The sequence below is a fragment of the Lissotriton vulgaris genome, chromosome 1_2, assembly GCF_964263255.1.
Source record: "Lissotriton vulgaris chromosome 1_2, aLisVul1.2, whole genome shotgun sequence".
In the NCBI taxonomy this organism is placed as follows: Eukaryota; Metazoa; Chordata; class Amphibia; order Caudata; family Salamandridae; genus Lissotriton; species Lissotriton vulgaris.
The window spans coordinates 56,579,109-56,599,572 of record NC_141686.1 but is presented as its reverse complement, the minus strand read 5'-3'; the positions used below and the strand labels follow the sequence as shown (position 1 = coordinate 56,599,572).

The 20,464-nt window shown below is 42.8% G+C and overlaps 1 protein-coding gene across 1 annotated transcript in view; it reads right to left on the bottom strand.

The window, feature by feature from the left end:
- Positions 1-18,972, bottom strand: part of LOC147733911 (potassium voltage-gated channel subfamily KQT member 1-like) — a 911,116-nt gene extending 892,144 nt beyond the window's left edge. The window contains exon 1 of the mRNA XM_086952463.1: positions 18,557-18,972. Coding sequence (XP_086808589.1) covers positions 18,557-18,972 — 416 coding nt within the window. The remainder of the gene's footprint in view (positions 1-18,556) is intronic.
- Between the last annotated feature and the right edge of the window lie 1,492 nt (positions 18,973-20,464).

The window sequence follows — 20,464 nt, the reverse complement described above, 5'->3', positions numbered from 1 at the left end:
GGATTGGGCAAAGTGGCTGAAAAACTGGCGAATAGGCAGCTCTCTGGTTATCTAGAGACTAATAGTCTATTGAGCAGCTCTCAAACAGGCTTTCGCCCAGGCCAGGGCACCGACACGGCCCTCGTAGTGGTGACAGAGGAGGCCAGATGCATCTTAGACTCAGGGGGATCAGCGGCTCTGATCCTCCTGGATCTAAGCGCTGCATTCGACACTGTGGACCATATAACCTTGATCAAACGTCTCGCCAACCTGGGCATCACAGGATCTGCCCTCAAATGGCTGGAATCATTTCTGGAAAAACGATCTTTCAGGATATGGGAAAATGGTTCCATGTCCAAATCCACTCCTCTTCAGTGTGGGGTTCCTCAGGGCTCCTCCCTGAGCCCCACACTGTTTAATGTTTACATGGCACCGTTAGAGGAGATAATTGCCCCCTTTGGGATCAAATCCATCAGCTACGCAGACGACACACAACTTGTCGTCTCGCTGGCACGCCAAGGGGGATGCCCAGATGATCTCTTCAAATGTCTAACTGCAGTCTCCGTGTGGATGACTGATTCTAAGCTCAAATTAAATGGAGCTAAGACAGAGATCATGCTTCTGGGTAGTCAAGCGACATCTTTGCCCGCTGAGCTCTGGCCCCCCTGCATGGGTGAACTCCCTCCACCTAAGGAAAAAATCAAAAGTCTTGGGGTTTGGTTTGAACCTCAATTAACGTTTAAGACCCATGCAGAGAAAGTTGCCGGAGGTTGCTTTGGCCTTCTCCGAGCAGTACGGAGGGTACTCCCTCTTCTGCCTTTCCAATCAAGAAAGTTACTTATCCAGGGTCTAATCCTATCTAGATTGGATTATGGTAACGCCCTCTTTTTGGCTGCACCTCAGGCCTCCATTAATACTCTTCAGCGAGTACAGAACGCCGCAGCCCGGCTGCTCATGGGGGCATCAAGGCGGGCCTCAGCTAAACCTCTGTTAAGAGCTCTCCACTGGCTCCCAATTCAGGAGCGAGTCTCCTTTAAATCACTCTGCATTGCACACAAGACACTGCAAGGTAAAGGCCCTCCGGCCTTGAGAGACATGATCTGCCCCTACAAACCAGCCCGATCCCTGCGGTCCGAGGGAGAAAACCTGGCCACCATTCCTAGAGTGAGGAAAGCACGTTCAGGAGGTCGCCGGTTCTCGCTGAATGCGGCAAAGAAATGGAATGCACTTCCTAGGGAGCTCCGGATGGAAGCCTCCTATCCGAAATTTAGAAAGGCACTTAAAACCTTCCTTTTCCCTAACACATCTTAGATCTTTCCCCTCCTGAGTTCTCTGCAATTATCATTATTGTTTATTATTTTAATAGCGCTGGGACGCTCGAGGGCAGCCATGCGCTTTATAAACCCAATTAAAAAAATAAGGACCTTCCCATCTGTCTTTCCTGTTCGTTGGTTGGTGGGAACTTGAAACCTACATTGAAAAAATATAAAGAAGAAACAATAAAGAAAGAGAAGGGATAATTAACTCTAAAGAGCTCTAATGACCTTACTACAGAGACCTGGGATTAACCAAAAAAGAACAGTTCGGTCAGAAATGATAGAGACATCTAAAACCATGCTCATGCAAGTGTTTATTGTCAGCAGTTTCCAGGATATGGAGAATTCCATGGGAGCTATAGTGCAATGGCCACTGGCCTGCTTGAAACTATCATTCAGGATATATCATTATAGACACTAAACAATATTTTTGAAAACATTACAAACTATTTCTTACCCTAGTTTTTAGGGGATATCAGCATCATGGTCACAGAGGGGAGGGGTCTTTTATAGTCACACACTAACAGAGAAAGAGTAACATTTGAAAAACAATTTTCTGTTGAAGAGGCAAAAAATAGGGGGGCATATTACCAACAACTTGCGATAATTATTTCTATGTTGGTTTAGCGGCGATATTTTTATCGCCGAGCTGCGGCGATTTTTATCGCTTAGGAACCTTGCTATTATCAAGGTATATCTCCTAAGCGATAAAAATCGGCCGAAATGCATGAATATCGCTGAAAAGTCAGCGATATTCATGCATTACCGAGCTAATGCTCTTAGCCATGTTATCCACCTATCATTGGATAACATGGCTAAGAACTGCTCAGGGACAGGTGTTAGCTTTTGGAGATATTCGCACTTAGCGCGAATATCCCCAAAAGTTGGTAATAGGAGATAGCGATGTTAGCGACTGTTTCCAGTCGCTAACATCTTGGCACGCCCACTTTGCATGTCATTAGTGATAAATATCACTGACATGCAAAGCGGGGCCCAAGATGGTCGCTATCTCCTACTAGCTGTCGCTAACTGGTGTTAGCGACAGCTAGGTAATAGGGAGATAATTTTATCTCCGCTTTCTTGGCTTTTAAAGCCAAAAAAGCGGAGATAAACCCCCTTGATAATATGCCTCAGGGTTTCTAATTGTGCTTCAAATAAATTCCATTACATTGCAGACTAGTGTAATTCTCTAGCCTCTCTCAGTTGAGTGGTTAGCCACACCCACTACACAGCGAAAATTAATAGATTGTTCATGTCATCATTAGTTTAATTCATACTGTCGAAGAATCTGCTGAAAACCAGCTTGAAAGATTGTAAACAGCTCCTACAATAATGGGAAACCATTATATGTGTATTAATTGGTATAGGTATATAAATCCATCAGCTCATCAATGACAAGAATATTTTTTACAGTATTTTAAGGGATCAGCGATGCGGTCAAAAATTAGTTTTCAACATGAAAAATATGTATCCAAAAGAGATCTGCCCCCACGTGTATCCACCCAACTTACTTCGTCAAAAGAACCACCCATCTGTGTTACCTAGTCCATGCCGGCTCTGTACCGATGGTACAAGGAGCTGCGTGTGCGTTGAGGATTTTAACTGTTCAGTGTACGACCCTCTGCCTCACATGTCAAAGCGGGATAGGAAATGATTCCAGGTACCCAAGCTCTTTACCGGTCCCGAGTGCTCATGGGGGATGCAGTCCTCCTTTCAGGCTATCGTAGTCCCATATATTTAAATGCTATAACCTTTTCCTGTTTTTTAAAACGGCCTGTGTGGGTCATTTTCCGTTGAATTGGAGACAAAGTTATTACTCCTATCTCTCGATTTATGATGTGCAGATTACTGAAGCTATACCAAAGTGGATGATGGACGGAGCGTTTGAGCAAATCAAACACTCACCCCCAGTGAACTGATCTGGGTTTAATCCATCATCATTCTTTAGCTCACTCCACCACCCCAGTTCAGACATGGCCATATGCAAATCAGTCTGACCCTGTGCCTCATGGTAACAGTCCAGCCCGAACAACTGCCAAGCTATGTTTTCCCTGGACCGGAAACAAGCATCCTGGGACCGGTTTCGGGTTCATAACCCTCATCAGCCAGGCTAGCTTGAATCCAGTGGCAAAGTGAGCAAGGGACCCATGTCTGGGCATACCCTGCCAACTTAGGGCGAACAAAGCAATACCAGAGGGGTTGATGGACGGAGCGTTTGAGCAAATCAAACACTCACCTCCAGTTAACTGATCGGGGTTTAATCCATCATCATTCTTTAGCTCCCTCCACCACCCCAGTTCATACATGGCCATTAAACCCGGATCAGTTGACTGGGGGTGAGTTCTTGCAATGTTTAACACTCCGTCCATCATCCCCTTTGGTTTTGCTTTGTTCAGCCTAAGTTGGCAGGGTATGCCCAGACGTGGGTCCCTTGCTCACTTTGCCACTGGATTCAAGCTTATCGCTTTCATTGTGGCCTTTTGCCATGTAGTGCTGTGTTAGTCGGATGGCTTCTCTCTTGCACCGAACAGTACTGTGGTGTTCTGTTATCCTGATGCAGACTTGTCTTGTTGTCATTCACACGTACAAAAGGTTACATCGACATTTGATTATGTAGTATACATTTTTAAAGTTGCAGTCTGTGAGATTTTTATCTTCCATGGTGTCCTAAGACATGGCAAATGTCCTGAAGGTGGAGGGAGGCTCCATATGGTAGACTGTGTGTTTTTGTCAGGGATTTTTTGGGGGCGTGTATGTACCAACACATCTTTTATGCTGGTCCCTCTTCTGAATGAAAACATGGGCTTCTCGATCTTAAGACCCCTTCTGTTTGCAGTATCATCCAGTTTCCCTTAATTACTTTCTTGAAGGCCGTTTCATAGCATGTTATAGGTTGAGACATGGATTGGTCGATCATAATCTTGTCTTTGCCAAGTTTCGAGAAGGTGATCCCTGTTGTTGTTAAGGGCTCTCTTGTCAGTCCCTTTACTAGTCTTTTAGGGTAATTATTTTCAAGGAGTTTTGTATGCAATTTGTTGGTGTGTGTTCTATACTATTCTTTCTCCGTACAAGTGCGTCGTAGCTGGAGAAATTGGTCTACTGGTAGGTTTTCTCATAGACTACGAGGGTGGAAGCTATCGAAGTGCAACAGAATATTCTGATCCATTGGTTTGTAATACACTTCAGTTGTAAGCTTACCATGTCCTGCTTGTATCAGAAGGTCTAGAAAAGGGAGCTCATTACCTCCCACTGACATTGTGAATCGCAGGTGTGGATCAAGGGCATTCAACAAATTGGCAAAGATGGTGGCTTCTGCTAGCCTGTATAATTATTTCTGAATAACTAGTATGCAGCATACTGTCTAGACATAGGTTTGTACACTTAACAGCAGGACGTATGTGCAGTATAGGAGGTGTTTGCGATTTCATCATGGCGTCTGAGTTTTAGCACTTTGGCATGAAATCCGTTGTTGATAACTATAGGTTTTTGGACTAAGAGGCGTCGTGCATTGGTGAAACATGCCCGCGTTGAGTTCTCAGGGCATTACTGGTACGAAGGAGTCCGAACGGAGCTGAACACTACATCTGTTTCATCCGATTCTAACCGTTAGTATTACCTTCGCAGGACCCTAAAGTTAAAACGTATGGTCCATTTACGTGGTGGTAGATCGTATCTTTTTGTATTTTTACAGACTCATCTCCGGCAGGCGAGAGCCTTTGGACAAGTAACATAAGAAGCAGTGGCCCGAGTTTTGAGCTAGCATATCCAGGTCAGTGGTGTGCTGGTTCCGCTTATCAGCGTGATTTAGATCTCGATAGTAGAGTAACTTGTTAATTAAGCATGATCATGTGTTATATTCTTAGATTTCCTCATCGATTTGCACATACCATTACATAGCGGAATCAGGGCGGGACTGAGAACCAAAACCGGCCCAGGCAAAGTGCTCGGCTGGCCCCCAGCGGGTGCGACTGAGCTCTTTGCTGGGGTCGGTTTTCGGCCGATTTTGTTACAGGGACGATTTTACAGCCATGCTGAAAAAATGGCCCTGTAACAAAACCAGCCCCCAGGGCCCAAAACCGGCCCCCACCCTTGTGGCGCACCAGAGGATTGCCCGGTGCCTGCAACGGCCAGTCCGGGTCTGAGAGGTATAACAGTAAGCCTGTATTTTATTTATTGTGCACTTTCATCACTAGAACACAGGTTTATGATTTGTGCACTGGAGACACCTTGGTGTAAAGTAGTGCTTGTTTTGTTATTATTATGTAGGTGTTTTCTAGTAACCAGCGCTTCCATTGCTTTCTTTGCTTTCACTTTTTTCACTAACCAAACATGGATCTGTTTCAGTACTAGATCATATCACTTTGGGCATAATCAGTAGATCGTATCTGACGTTACAACAATGTTCTAAAGGTATATAAGTATTGATTGCTTCACCCATACATGGGTTCTATGATAATGAGAGCATGTTTTATTTTTTGTTTACAAATTAATCCCCTGAAGAAGGGCCGATGGGGCATGAAATGCATAGGGCAGTTCTGCAAAAAATTATTTTTAATGTGATGCACATGTAATTTATGTACAGAAAGAATGGATTTGTGATGTAAACAAAATAAAAGGAAAAAGTGTTTTGATGACATGAATACTGTATTGTGGAAATCACAGTTAATTTAAATTGCAACAAAGTGCAGTATTAGCATATATTTCCAGTTTGAGATTTTAATCAATTTATGGTTAGGCAACAGTGCACAGAGGCCAAGTGGAAACACATGAAGTCATATCAGTTTAGTTATAGGTACACAGGGACAGTGTGCATGCCTCAGAAGAACGCCTGGTAAATGTGCATAAATGGATTAAGACTATAACATAAGGGAGTGCTCCTTTCAAATCTTTCATGGCTTCTGCTGGTGTGCCTTTCATATTACCAACACATCATCAATATAGTCTCCAGAGCCGTATATTTGTTTGAAAAAGGTTGCGTTCACTTTGGATATATTCTGCTACAAAAGTGTAGACATACAGACAGGCAAGATTGGGAGTGAAGATGCTCCCCGTTGAAGTACAATGTACCTGTAAGTAGTGTTGTTCCTCAATTTCAAAAAAGTTTCATGTGAGAGCTAGGTGTGTTAGATCAGAACAAAATCCCGAGGGATAATGGAATTCCATCTATGGTATTGAAGATTCTCTCCACCACCTGTAGTGTTGCCTCTTGCGGGATATTTTTGCAGAGGGATTCAACATCAAATTTAAGGAGTAGTTCTTTTGAAGTGTCAAAACGAAAAGGTTTATTCAGATTCAGAACATCCTTGGTATCCTGTAAGTATGTTGGCTTTTTCTTCACCAGTGTACTCAGGAAAAAGGCACAGAATTGTGAAGGTGGCTCTATAATAGAGCCAATTCCTGAGACTATAGGTCTGCCTGGGGGTGGAACTTTTTGTTTGTGCACCTTTGGTATTGTGTAGAAATAAGGAGTTTGTGGCTCTCTTTGGATTACAAACTCTGCCTCTTGTTTTGTAATCCAACCCTTATCTAGGCCCTCATTCACTTTGAATGTTACTTCCTCTAGCACTTCGCTTTCCAGATCCCTGCTCAGTTGTTTGTAATGTTGTGTGTCCTTCAGTGGTTTGATACACTCATCGTGGTACATATCTTTTGGGAGGATCACTATGGCTCCTCCTTTATCAGCTGGTTTGATGACAATAGAGTCATCCGATCCCAATATCGTCACTGCCCTTCTTTCAATTTTGCTTAAGTGTTGAAACCCTTCCAGGTGTTGCCTGATAGATTATCAACCTCTCTATTCACCGATTTCTCAAAAGCCAGAACTTCTATCGGCATTGCGGCAGAAGAGGGAATGAATGTAAATTTTTATCGTGCCCCTTTATTGATCTCTTGTTCATTAGGAGGTCTGTTTTGGAAAAAGTCTTTAAGTCTAAAGTTTCTCAAAAAACGAGCTGTTTCCGTTTTTAGTTTAAAGACGTATTCCTTAGGTGTGGGGACAAAACCTAATCCTTTGTTCAGAACCAAGTTTTCTGTGTTAGGGAGGATTTGCTTGCTGAGGTTTATCACAAACTTTTGTGGGGGGCTACGATTTGCTCGTGCTCGGTTGCTCCTCTCGCAATGGATTGTTGTCTTTCCATCCATCCCAGTTTTGCCAGGATCCTCTTTTTCTCTTCCCTTTTCTCTTTCCCGAGCCTTGTTCTAAAAAATGCAGTGATTTATTCGGATAATACTAAGGCATGGTCTATGGAGATAGGAAAGGCCGGTGAAATAAAGTTGGATGGAGCTCCGTAGTTCCCAGCCCAGCTCCAGTTGCCCTCACTAGGATCGTGAATGGGTCCAAACAAACAGGTAGGACAGACGGGAAGGGCCATATTAGGTAGCCTACCTGACTTACTAAATTAGTCCAAAGGTTAGATTGTTTAGAAACATATCACCACAAGGGATACACATGCCCTGACGAATGCCCCAGACCTTTTGGGCAATTTACCCACAGGCAGAAACATGTTGGCATGTAGTGGATGGGTGTGAGCCATTGCACTCTAGCTACCCACCTAACTTTGATTTTTAATCAAACATACTGTCCTACAGAATAAAGGTAATACCCAAGGCACACTAAGGTATTTTAAAGTTTACGTCTGGATCCCCACTTCTGTTGGTGTGGTCAAGTAAGATTTATGTAACAACTCCCTCCTGTCTAGACAGTCTTCGAGGAAGTTGAGTCCGCCTTGGTGGCACTGTCCTACCGGGGTGAGGAGAGGACTCCAACGATGAAGAATGACACAAAAAAGTTTGTGAGGTTTCCTCTTTCGCTAAACGAATGACTTTTCACAGAGAGTAATCTACAGTTGAAGCTCCTTTGAGTTTATTTACGTGTAAAAAGCTAAAAATCTTGTAGCATCAAATACACGTCTTATCAATCCTAGATAAGTGCCACTGTACTAATATTTTGTGTTATGTCCAAATTGTTAAGAACCAGGCAGAATGTCTTATCCATCAGCAACCACAACGTTGTCATATCACTCCACTCATGAAAAATCTTCATTGGCTGCCTGTAGAACAGAGAACAATATTCAAAGTAGGATGTATCACTTTCAAAGCCTTCTACAATAAAAGCCCTTCTTTTGTCCCCTCCTGACTACATAAATACACCCCTATGCGCTCTTTACGCTTTGCCCATCGGGACTACATGTCTATTCCTAAATTCAGGAGGAAGAGACAGGACGAAACCAGTTTCTCAGTCATTGCCCCTAACCTTTTGTACGCCTTCCTCACTGATATAAGGTCAGCATCCTGCTACTTAGAATTCAGGAAAGCATTGAAAACCTGGTTATTCAGGCGAGCATACTCCTAAGTGATGTCCTTGTAATTTGTCCTGGATAATAGGATTGCTCCCTTGTATCACCACGTTTCCCCCTCAGCGCCCTGAGACCGTTTTGGTGACTGTGCGCTTTACAAGCCTCACTAACATAACATAACAATACTTAGCTTCCCTGGTGCTTGCCAGGTTGAGGTTCGATGCAAAGTTTATTTCTTCCTCCCTCCATCTATAAAACAGTCCATAAAGAGATAGTCATAAGGCCTGTCCTTGAATAGGCTTAAACTGGTGCTCTTTGCAACTTTAAATTACTATCCACAGACATGAATGGTGTTTACACCTTTGTCATGGTTATATCCTAGGAAGGGGACCTATCCTATACTTTAGTTTGACAACACCTTATGCAGCAGGGCAAAAGACTGTCCCAGAAGCTCTGCTGGACTACAAAACTACAGACGTTCAGAAAACGCTTTCTGGAAAACTGATGAGCCTTCAAAAGGATCCATTTAGTGCACAATGACAAAATGCACAGGACTACAATCTTATTAATGTGGTTCCTGCTTACTGTATCAACAAAAGTATGCAGTTTCTCTGAAAAGAAAGAGAGAATATGTATCAGGCTAGTATCAGGTGAGCGTCATGCTGCATCAAGGGGCATGGGGAAGCATGACACCCACCTGGTTGTACGAGGGCCCCAGTTCCTAAAAGAGCCAACCCTCTTGCCTGGGTTTCTTAGAAACTGACCTGATACATATTCTCCCTTTCTTTTCTAAAGAACTGCATACTTTTGTTGATAGACTTGATTCTTGGGAGCAGGTATGCCGGGCCTACAAGCGGCCTGGTCCCCCTCCTTTTGTGACAGACAGCAAGGTCCGGACTGACCGTAGTGGGCAATGGGCATTTCCCCAGTGGGCCAGAGGAGCGGTTTTGTATCTGTGGGGGACGGTTTTGTTACTGGGGGACGGTTTTGCAGCAGTGCTGCAATATTGTCCCCCTGTAACAAAGCGGGAGCGGTGCTTCTCACTAGCACCCCCCGCCATTCCTGGCCGAGCAGCAATTTGCCAGCTCTGGTTGCTGCTCCCAATCCGGCCATGCCCACAGCCCTACTTACTGCAACCAGTTCACTCCGAAAACCTTGGAGGTCTTTTCAGTACAAAGGTTTACTCAACATATGCACCAAGACAGCTGCTGCTTCATCTACTGTGGCAGTCTTAGACAGCAACCCCCTTCAGCAGAGCTGCGCAGGAAGAAGCGCTCAGGGTACAGCAACAGCTGTACGCACTTCTACTACCCTCACTCATTTTCTCACAGTGGACACATTAATCGGACTCAGTATTTCCTCGGGGATACTGAAAACAAGAAACATACTGCTGTTGGGACCCTACAAGGGCAAGAAAATAAATCCAAGGAGGTGTCCAAATGTAACCCAATAAAAGGCAATGCGTTTTTCAGTCACGCATATCCAATGGGAAACCTTTCCCCCAGGTGTGAAGCAGGACTGTGCCTGCCACTCGAGGAGGCCTCAAATGGTGTTGGACTTGTGTGTACTTTTGCGTGTGTAAGATAACTCCCTTAGCATCTGAACCACTGTCAGACCAGGGCCCCAGGAGTATGTTTCACACACTTTAATGGTCATATTTAATATTATAGATATAGTCAGCCTTGCTCCATTTTCTCTATTAGTCTTTCATTTTCTATAATGCTGCCCTAATACTAAATGATGTGTAGCACTTTACAGAGAGTGAAAGGTAATTATCTTCATTTAAAAAATACAAGACTGGTTACAACTTTCGTTTTACATTTGTATTAGTTTTTATTTTCAGTATGCATAGCAAATGTAAAATATATTGTGTATTGTGTACTGGAGTATATATGAACAGTGTATAGTCAGAGAAGATAACAGCCAAACGTGGCATATGCTGGCGACGCACTCAATATTGGACTATGCCAATGTCAGAGGGTGGGTGCGGGTAGCAAGAGAATTGTGAAAAGCTCCTTGACACAATGACTGTCAAATTACAAAGCCATTTAACCCCTTGGGTGCGGCCGCGATTCTGCGCCTGTGCGGCGTTTTTCAAAGTGGGCGGGTTCATGACGGCCACCAGCCGTCATCAGCACACGAGCACGGTAATGCATGACGGCTGGGGGCCGTCATCAGCACCGAAGGGGTTAAGCAATAAAATTGGACTATGGAATACAGATATATTGTGTTATGACTGTAAATTCATATTTTGCAAACACAACTTGTAGACTTGCATTTGCAGCGCTCTTGACTCACGTGTAAACACCTTCAAACTATGAACACCCACAAACTGCGAGTGGATTTTTCACTGATTTTCAGGATGAGTTGTGAAATTCTTTGTGAATTCTATAGTAGCCAGAAATGTACTCAAACCATAGAAGGAAACCTATGGGATTACATTTCTTCTACTTTTTGTGAACAGAGTGCATTCTGATTCAATTGATAAATAACATTAGAAACTCCATATATGATGGATAGAGAGAGTAGAGAAATTGAAGCTTATACCCCATTCAAACGTGGTGGCAGTAATTAAATGGATGCACAAGTTCAAAGACCCGAAAGATGATAAATGTCCTCGCACAGGTTACATTTTTGGTGTTAGATAACATTACATCACTGTCAAATATTAGTGGAACCCTCCGAAAACAACACAATTAAGGACATGGAGTAATCCAAAGGTCAAGCCACACAACCTCTGAAGTACCAACAAGAATAGCCATCCAAAGGATCTGTGTGTTTTTGTGTTCCTCTGTACATAGTGTGAGCCTAGCTGGAGACCAAAGGTGCACTGTACGTTTATTGCGGGTATTGGAGTTGGAAGGCGATATTCGCCTGTGTACATTAAGTGGGACATTACATATCTGATTTTTGGATTTACTTTCTAAGATGTGACCGCACAACATCATTTTCAGTCCAGCGTTAACGCTGATTATAACTGAGGTCCATCCATTCCAAAGTCGGCTACTAAGCCACTAAGGGCCAGATGTAGTTAAATCTCATTTACCGATTCATAAATACCGAATTTTACTGATTCGGTATTTATGAATCTGTAAATGAGATGTAGGTAAAAATTCTGTATTTTTTACCGAATTGGTAAGATTCGGTATTTACCGATTCGGTAAATACCGAATCGGTATTTGCTATTGAATCCTATGGGCCTTGAAGCCCATAGGATTCAATAGCAAATACCGATTCGGTATTTACCGAATCGGTAAAAAATACCGAATTGCTAAGGGGGACAGGGTGTCACTTTGTTACCCTGTTGCACCCCTGTAACTGGCTTTTGCGCCATGTGGCACACAGACATGCCCTTAGGGCATGTCTGTGTGCCACATGGCACAGGTGTACATGCACAAATGTGCATGTACACAAGAATTCGTAATTTACCATGTAATTGTATTGCATGGTAAATACCGAATTTTAAAGGCCCTGTAGCACTGTTAGAAGTGCTACCTACAACACAAAATACATTTTCGGTATTTTTACCGAATGGAAATTTACCAAATCGGTAAAATGTCCAGAATCGGTAAATTTACCGATTCTGTAATTTTAACGTTTCGGTAAAATTACCGAAAATGTACGTTTTTTGGCCCCTACATCTCCATAGCCCTTTACCGGTCGGAAACGGCCGAAAATCTGTATTTTCGGCCGTTTCCGACCGGTAAAGGGCTACCTACATCTGGCCCTAAATCACATGTTAAAAAACAACCGATACCTCCTCAAGCCCTATTACATAGTCAATGAGAACTATGAATGGCTATTCACGCTCGGCTGATTATATGCGGTGCAGGAGAAAGAAGATGGACGCCCCAAAGGCACCCAACTTAACTGCACAAAAAACCATAAGACAGCAAATGCATGGCTATCCGTGTCCTGCTACTATTATCAAAGAATTAACAGCCAATTCAGAATTCTCAGTGGCTTAATTCATACATAAAATTATTTACAATAGACAATTAAAAAATGTTTATCAATACTAAAATTCCTTTAACAATTCATATTAAAGACTTTAGACATATTCCATGCATACATGCAACATTACCTCATAGCCAGCTAAAAATATAGATAGACAAATATAGATTTGGTCTGCTGGCCCTCCCCCATGGAAGGAAGCACGCTACCCTCTATCAATTTTACACCGAGAGCAGAGACATAATTTGTTGTCTCAGGGTAGACAAAGCACATCATTCTGAGTCAGTTGTTTCCACCTAGTCTTTCTTGCACGATCAACAGAACTTCACATTTCCAGATAGCCCTCCTTGTAAAGCCTGCAGCCTTGACTTTGTAGACTCAAACTGCACACGTCTTAAGTCAAGGGCTGAGATTCATCTCTGTGAGAGAATTGGTAAAATGTTTAGTATTACCCCAAATACAAACGTTATCTCTTAAATAAGCAATGTCTCAAGAGTGATGCTTATAGTTTATTTCTCAAAATGATCAGTATATGCTGAAGCATTAGAATCCGTTTTTGCCAGTGTCTAGATTAAAATGTGATAATAATCAGTGGAAAATGGCAACATGCCTGACTGAGTACCATCACTTGCATATTACGTTGTGTAAATACTATTTTCATACAACATCATGAATTCATCACTGCCCAATGTGGTTCTGCGCTCGCGCATAATTAAAGTGGTCCTCGGAGCAGGTAAGCCACCACCTACTCTGGATCTTTAAAAATCAGCCTGCGGACAATTGAATGTTCCTGGTCTCACCAACATACTAAGAGAATGTAGAGATAAAAAAAATCACTAAAGAGCAAAGCTAGGAAGTGAATATGACCCAGATACACCACGACATTTCCCCATAGACAAAGAATGGACAAGCAATAGTTTTTTACGCACAATTGGCAATGCACCATCTCTACTCAGATCCATGCGAAATCAATCAAGTTCTATTATCTTGACTTTTTTAATACTTTATAACACATTGAGGTCATTCATGGATGCTTCTTGCCACCACGTTGCCAGTGTGATCTTACCACACAAATTAAAATCCCGATTCAGGTGCAAATGCCCCCCCAAAAATATAATAATAATGATATTAAGCTCCACCCAAGGAGCCTACCAAGATACATTTTCCACCCCTTCTGTTTGTACAATACAAAAAATAAACATTAATTGAGCATGCCCATACAGTGCATAAATAGGCGTCCAAGCTTCCATCAATGGGCAAATTGTGAGTATGGGTCTACCAAGATGTGATCCATCCTACCCAGGTAAATTGCACGACTGCAGTTCTATCTAAGTACCATCCAAATATGGTGAGGCAGACCTCTCTAATCTTATGCAGAAGCCCATTTACAAGCACTTTCAGGGAGGTATCGTAATTATATGTTTATTTCTTGAATGTGGAGTGACTGTGTAAAAAGTATCACTGCTACAGTCAAAACAGTCAAACAGTGTAATGTCTATAGAGTTCTCTAAAATTAACCACAAACAGAACATAGAAAAATATATAAAATTAAACAAAACTGCAACTTTCACAGTCCAGAAATACCTAATAAAATGCATTTTGTATCTCAAAGTCACTCACTTGTCCAATAATCTTTTAGCGACAAATATGCAGTAATTAATTAGAACTGTGAAATTACAAACACAAAAATACATCTTTTGCTTTAACTTTGACTTTGGTAAATACATACAATGAAAGAACCAAAAACATGTTTGCACTCCTCAAATGCAAAATAGCAGTAACAATTCCTTTGCTCATATAGAATCTTTTTGAACTTCAAATTTACCTGTCTCATTCAAATTTTATTAGACATATCAATTGTTAGATATTGAAACTTTTTCAAAGAAAAATTCTACATTGCTTACAAGCAGATATAATATAGCATTATGTTTAAGTTTAGTTAAACAGGTTCTTTCATTCTGTAGGAACATAGACGACATAAACAGAACCTGTTTTGTTCGACCGAATATTTCTCGAAGTGTAAAATTGGCCAGTGAAATGTTAAGCATTTTAAAAATGATTCTCTTACCAGGATACTAAAACTGGTAGATTCAAAATGTTTTTGCGTAGGTGGGTCAACATTTGCTTATTTCCAAAACTATCAAGAACTAACTCAACATTGAAACAATTGGTGCAATGTCACACTAAAAAGTATGTAAAGAACTGAATAGTTTGAAAGTCATTCATTGATTGTTTTTTAATGTTGTCACTTATTTGAAACAGCAGGGTTTAGTGTTCCCTAGTTCTTTTTGATTGAACATATGCACTTTTAGGGCTATTTGTTTATAAGAACTATCAAATGCTTTTAACATCTAATTAAAGTCTATTTAATCAATGTTAAGTCTTATTTGGCAGGCAGTAGCGTAGAGGAGATCCCTATTTCTTGTCAGCAGAAATTATCAAAATGAGGTCAGGGTTGACACACAAATGTCTGCTCCATATTGAAGCCCGTAGGTTCACTTTCTGCTCATAAGATATGATTAATGTTACATATCAAACAGAAACATTTATTATATGTGGCCCATATCCCGATTGAAAAAGTCTTACTTTTCTAACATTTTTGCAAACAGGATAAAAAAAATAATCTCAAAACTCAATTCTTAGTCTATGTCCCAATATGTTAATCACTCTTCTATATCCAAGTTAGACTGAATTTTTGAAGATGTGTCTACACACACAAAATGTGTATCAGGAACAAGTCCCCATTCAAGTTTGTTCTGAGGTTCTGGATGATTTTTTGACCTTTAGAGTTGGAGTCACTAGAAGAGGGTACTAACGATTAACAAACATGTCTAAGAAACATGAAGAGGGAACCAATATCAGTGATTTTTTAAACGTGACTTTTCCACACTATTACAATTTTTCAGGCAATACTATAGATGGACATTCACAATGATTAAATTAAAACCTCTGTTGTTTTTGTTGTACAAACTCAGTGGGGATTTATTTTACTCTGAGTTAATGGACCGGCAGACATTTGATTACTTTAATGAATTTGCTAATCATTTTATTTGTAATGGTCCTTTTCTGCAGTGAAAAGAAGACATTAATTATTTGTTTTAGATGAGAGTCTATTTGTAAAACAAACCCAGCTTTGTCCTTGAGTACTTGTGATATTACTGTGAAAAATTAATAATTTATTATGTAGGACTACACACACTTCTAGCAGCCTAACCAGATGGTCAGCTTGTATCTACTAAAGCTATATTTACTATTTCCAGACACTGTACCTAAATTACTGAGGATACTTTATCCAATATGATGAGATAGTGAGAATATATCTATCCAATTTTCATCAATCATGTTTCATGATTACTCAGAGTTACTAGGTTGTTATGTAAGCCCTATGCGACATGATCAACAAACAAGTGAACTATCAAAACAGCTCTAACAAACAAAAGAATACAGGGAATCAATTATCAAAGAGACTCCCTCCCACACCATCATAAAGTGAATTAGCAGCATAGGAATTTCCCCATCCAATATGATCATGTAGAGAGTAACTACAGCACCATATAGTGTATAAATTACCACAGAAGCTGAAGCCAACATTTACATACATTTACAATTTACATCTGATGAAACTACTATGGACGCTCAACCCAATGTGATCAAACAGTGAGTAAGCCATCAAAGAAGCTCCTTCCAGCATGATACTAGAATTAGCAAACTTCAATTGAAGTTCCAGGAGTAAACAACGAAACTGAATTCAAGAGGAAGGAAGCTACAATCGAACCGCCACTGCCATTTCCAAACAATTAATAAATTAAAAAACTGTGAATTTCCACCTAACATGGTCAGACAGTAAGAAAACTACATCAACTCATTTAAGTGACTTACAAGAATGAAACAAAGGCAAAAAGATTTGCATCTGTCACTTTTAGTAAATTAAGTTGATCAAAATAGGAGTGGAACACAGATCTAGAAGATCAGCCTCCCAATCTTCCATACAGGATCCCAACTCCATAGTATCATTTGCAAAAGAATGATCAGCACACACCATATGACATAAAGTACCAATTACTTCAATTATATAATGCACTGATTCCTTCTGAGATTTTCTAAAAGAGTTCCCTTATTCACATCTTCTTATTCATTTGTTTAAAAACAGTTTCCTGCAGCAGAAAGGTGTTTTAACAAGAGAAGGTGTGAATAAAGGAACTATTTTAGAAAAACTAGGGTGTAACATTAATACTCAGTATAACATAGAAAAACTGCAGGGGTCATCCACCTTTCGATGGCCAATTCAGCTCTCACTCACAGGCCTTTCCTCTGCCTGCTTTGCCATGGTATGGGTTGCTCAACAGTTCCTGAGATTTCACAGTGAAAGCCCCTCCAATACAGCACTTATTCTTTTGCTCCCAGAGTCACAGACATCTCTTCTCCTCACTGCCTTTCCATCACAGATCTCTTCCCTGCTTTTGGCTTTGTCATGCTCTCATCTACAGGCCTCACTCCCCCTTTCAGCTTCTGGCCTTTTTGTCACGTGCCTTTCCCCTGGGATAGCGCTCTCAGCAACAGGACTCTCGTCCTTTCGTGATCGCTGACTATCCCATGCCTCTCTCTTATTTTCCCAGGTCACAGGCCTCTCCTTTGGTTTTTGTCTCTCCGTCCCGGACATCTCACAGTAACAATCCTGCTTTTAGTCCTTTGCCATCACAATCCTGCTGCTAGACTCTCACAGTTCTAATTATCTCCCCTGCTCATTGCTTCTCTCTATCAGAGACTTCTCTGCTACTCTTTTTTACTCCCCTGTTTTGTCCTCCCATGGCCACCTACCTGTCCCTTGCTTCTGGACTACTCAGTTATGTGTATCTTTCCTGCTCTTACTAGTTATCTCTCTTTTGGGCTTCCACACTCACTGGCCTGTGTGTCCGCTCCTGCTTGTGGTCTCTCTCTGGGATCTTCTGCTTGATGTCTTTCACAAACATCTCTCTGTTCCTTGTCACAGGCCTCTTCCATGATCACACATTTAATTTAATCCTGGGCCATCTCTTCACAGGAAGTTCACAGATGCACGCAGTAGTACATGGGGTTGTACACACAGTGAAAACACCGGCGAAGGTTAAAACAAATGTACATGCGGGTTTACCCCGTGTCCTCCACGTTCATTAGGTCTATGTTTTCTGTCTTCTGTCCTCCACCTCCACTATGTCTCCTGTTTTATCTTCCTCCCCTTTCCACCCATGTACCTTACTTTGTTCAGGCCTCCTCAGACCTCCCACCCCAAACTCTTTTTTTAGTTCACAGAAGTGCGCCAATAGTGCCAATTTTATTAGTGTCAGGCCTGGCCGCCTTGTACAAGCCATGACCCTGAAACAAAACCTCACCTCTCTCAGACCCTCATTCCTGGCCCTTACTTGCTGGTTAGATGCTCAAGTCCTGCACCTAAGAAAAGATGCTAGCCATTTAGGAAGACAACTCAACTCACAACAGGCTTCTTCGAATGGGTCCTTCCCTCTCCCTCTCCTGTCACTGCTCAAGGTTTTCAGGTTCCTTTGGGAGGGCGTAATGTGGTCTACAAATATTCAACATACCATAAAATTGAGGAAGAGGTAATAATTTGCTACGGAATCTTGTTTCACCACATTGAGACACTGCGCAAACTAGATGGCGAAACAAGAAACTTCACTGACAGATGTTGTAACCACCCAAGAAACCTCCATTAAAAGGTCCTCAGCAGTGGAAAACTCTGAAAGGATGTAAGGGGTGAGTGACAAGAGTAACGGGGTACCACCCACCCACATCAAGATCAGACAGGGCATGCATCCTGTTTCATCTATACAGTCCAATCTATAAGTAAAAATACAATATTGAAAATATTGACAATAGAGAAAATTGACAATAGAGAAAACTGACAATAGAGAAAATCCTACCAGCATGGGCAGACAGCAAGAAAATAACCGTACAAGCTCTATTAATGATCATACAACTTAACAGGTGGTTACTACACCAGCAGGCAGCGGCACTTACACTGTGAAGTGGTAAATGAAGCACTTGCAGCCGCTGGGCCTTTCCAGGAAGTTGTAGACATCGCCCTGCATGCTAGTTCTGGTCAGATAGGGGCGGTAGAAGATCTTGGGGGCGTAGGTCCGGCGGATCTCGCTGGCTGTGAGCGCGGGCGGGGGGCTCATCTGGAAGCCCGGGTCTGAGGTGCAGGAGTCGGCCCGGGGGCTGCAGGGGATCCTCGCTCCATTGTTCACCGCGCCGTCCGGGCCCAGGGCCACCGAGGAGTAGCGCATTCTGCCCTCATCGCCCGCGCCCGACTCCAGCACGGCCAGGGTGGCCCGGCGCCCCTGCAGCCCGTCCAGCCGGGGAGTGGAGCCGTGCGCCTCGCCGCATAGGCTGTACATAGGGTAGCCGCCCGTTTCCCCATTAGCGAAGGCCATCCTGTAATGAGGCGGCGGTATGGATAACGCTGATCAATATTTAAAATCATAAGAGGCGGTGTTGTGTGTCCCCCGGGCGCCGTGAGCTCTCCAGCAGCCGGTGCGCGCTCCTCCGGGGCTCCCGGGTGTCAGGGCGCGGAGGTCTGCCAGTCTGTCACCTGTTGTCACTCAAAGCCTCTGAAATGAAAGCAGAAAGGCAGAGAGGTCAGGAGGCGAAGGGTGAAGCCGAGACCCGGACAAGGGCAGGTGTGCGAACCTGGAGACGCCGTGGAGTGGAAAGCGAGACCGGATACAGGGAAAGCGGCCCACTCCCCACCAGACTGAATAATTATCGTCGTTTACAATTGCTACGCACATGTAGCGCACTATACCAACTCAGTTGTCTCTAGGCGCTGATGACAACATGTGTTGTTCCTCCACCTGGCGCTTCCTTCCCCTGTCCCCACGTGCACTCATTAAACATTTAGATAGCTACAAAATAGTGTTGTCAAGTACCCTCGTTTCCACAAACAACTTTCTGTTAACACAGTCAAAGTCAAGGAAGGCTGGGAGATTTTTTTCTGTCACATTTATCAGCTATACATCGTCCCCTCTCTTTTGGCACAAATATTCCGATTATTTTTTATATCTTTATAACGTTATGTGTATTCCGCTATAATGATGAAGACAAGTGACTATAACACAGAACGTGCCACCTATTCTGCACGTGGCCCTGGTGCGAAAAGTTGTGCTGGGTAATTGTAAACAAGAAAGTCAATCAGAAATTAAGGTTGGGGTGGGGTGTGCGTGGATTCAGCATGAAAAGTTGGGGGTGCCCAGGCGGATAAAACGCGGTCAAGGAAAGGAGGACAGACACCAAACAGTTAAAAAACGTAAACTGGTACCCCTGGCATGTTCGCGGTGCCCTGTGTCTGCCTCCTGCGCCTGGTTATGGCCTCCCGGTTCCATCGGCTTCTGGACACTTGTGCCACCCTGGTAGAGAGTCGTAGCCTGGCTCTGTCCCTCCGCCGGCCGAGTCCACCCCCAGCAGCCCGGCCCTCCCCGGCCTGGATCTTTATCCCTGATAATACGTGATGAAAGTGTTTCACTGGCTGGAAGGGGCTTGGGAGCCTGCCCAGTGTCAGACATGCATTCAACGGCACGAGCATGTGTTACTCGTGTAACACAAAAACGACAACAAACCGACCGAGATCTCAAGTTGTCCCACGTCGGACGCACGCCTTACGCGCCAATTGTATCTTTGCCCATTTCTGCCAGGGCGCCTCAACCGTTATAAAGTAAGGACTACAACTGCGTGAAAACGTTATATTTTACAGTAGGCGCAAAACGCCTTTGGTGTCATGCCCTACCACATTCTAATGTTCAACATGTTGAGGGACAGCTGTCAAGGATCACACGGTGCAGCCAAATGATCCAGACGAACGAGGCCTACGTCCCGTTACAGAGTCCCCGTGCCAAATCCAACTCATCCACAGAAAATAAAAGAATAATA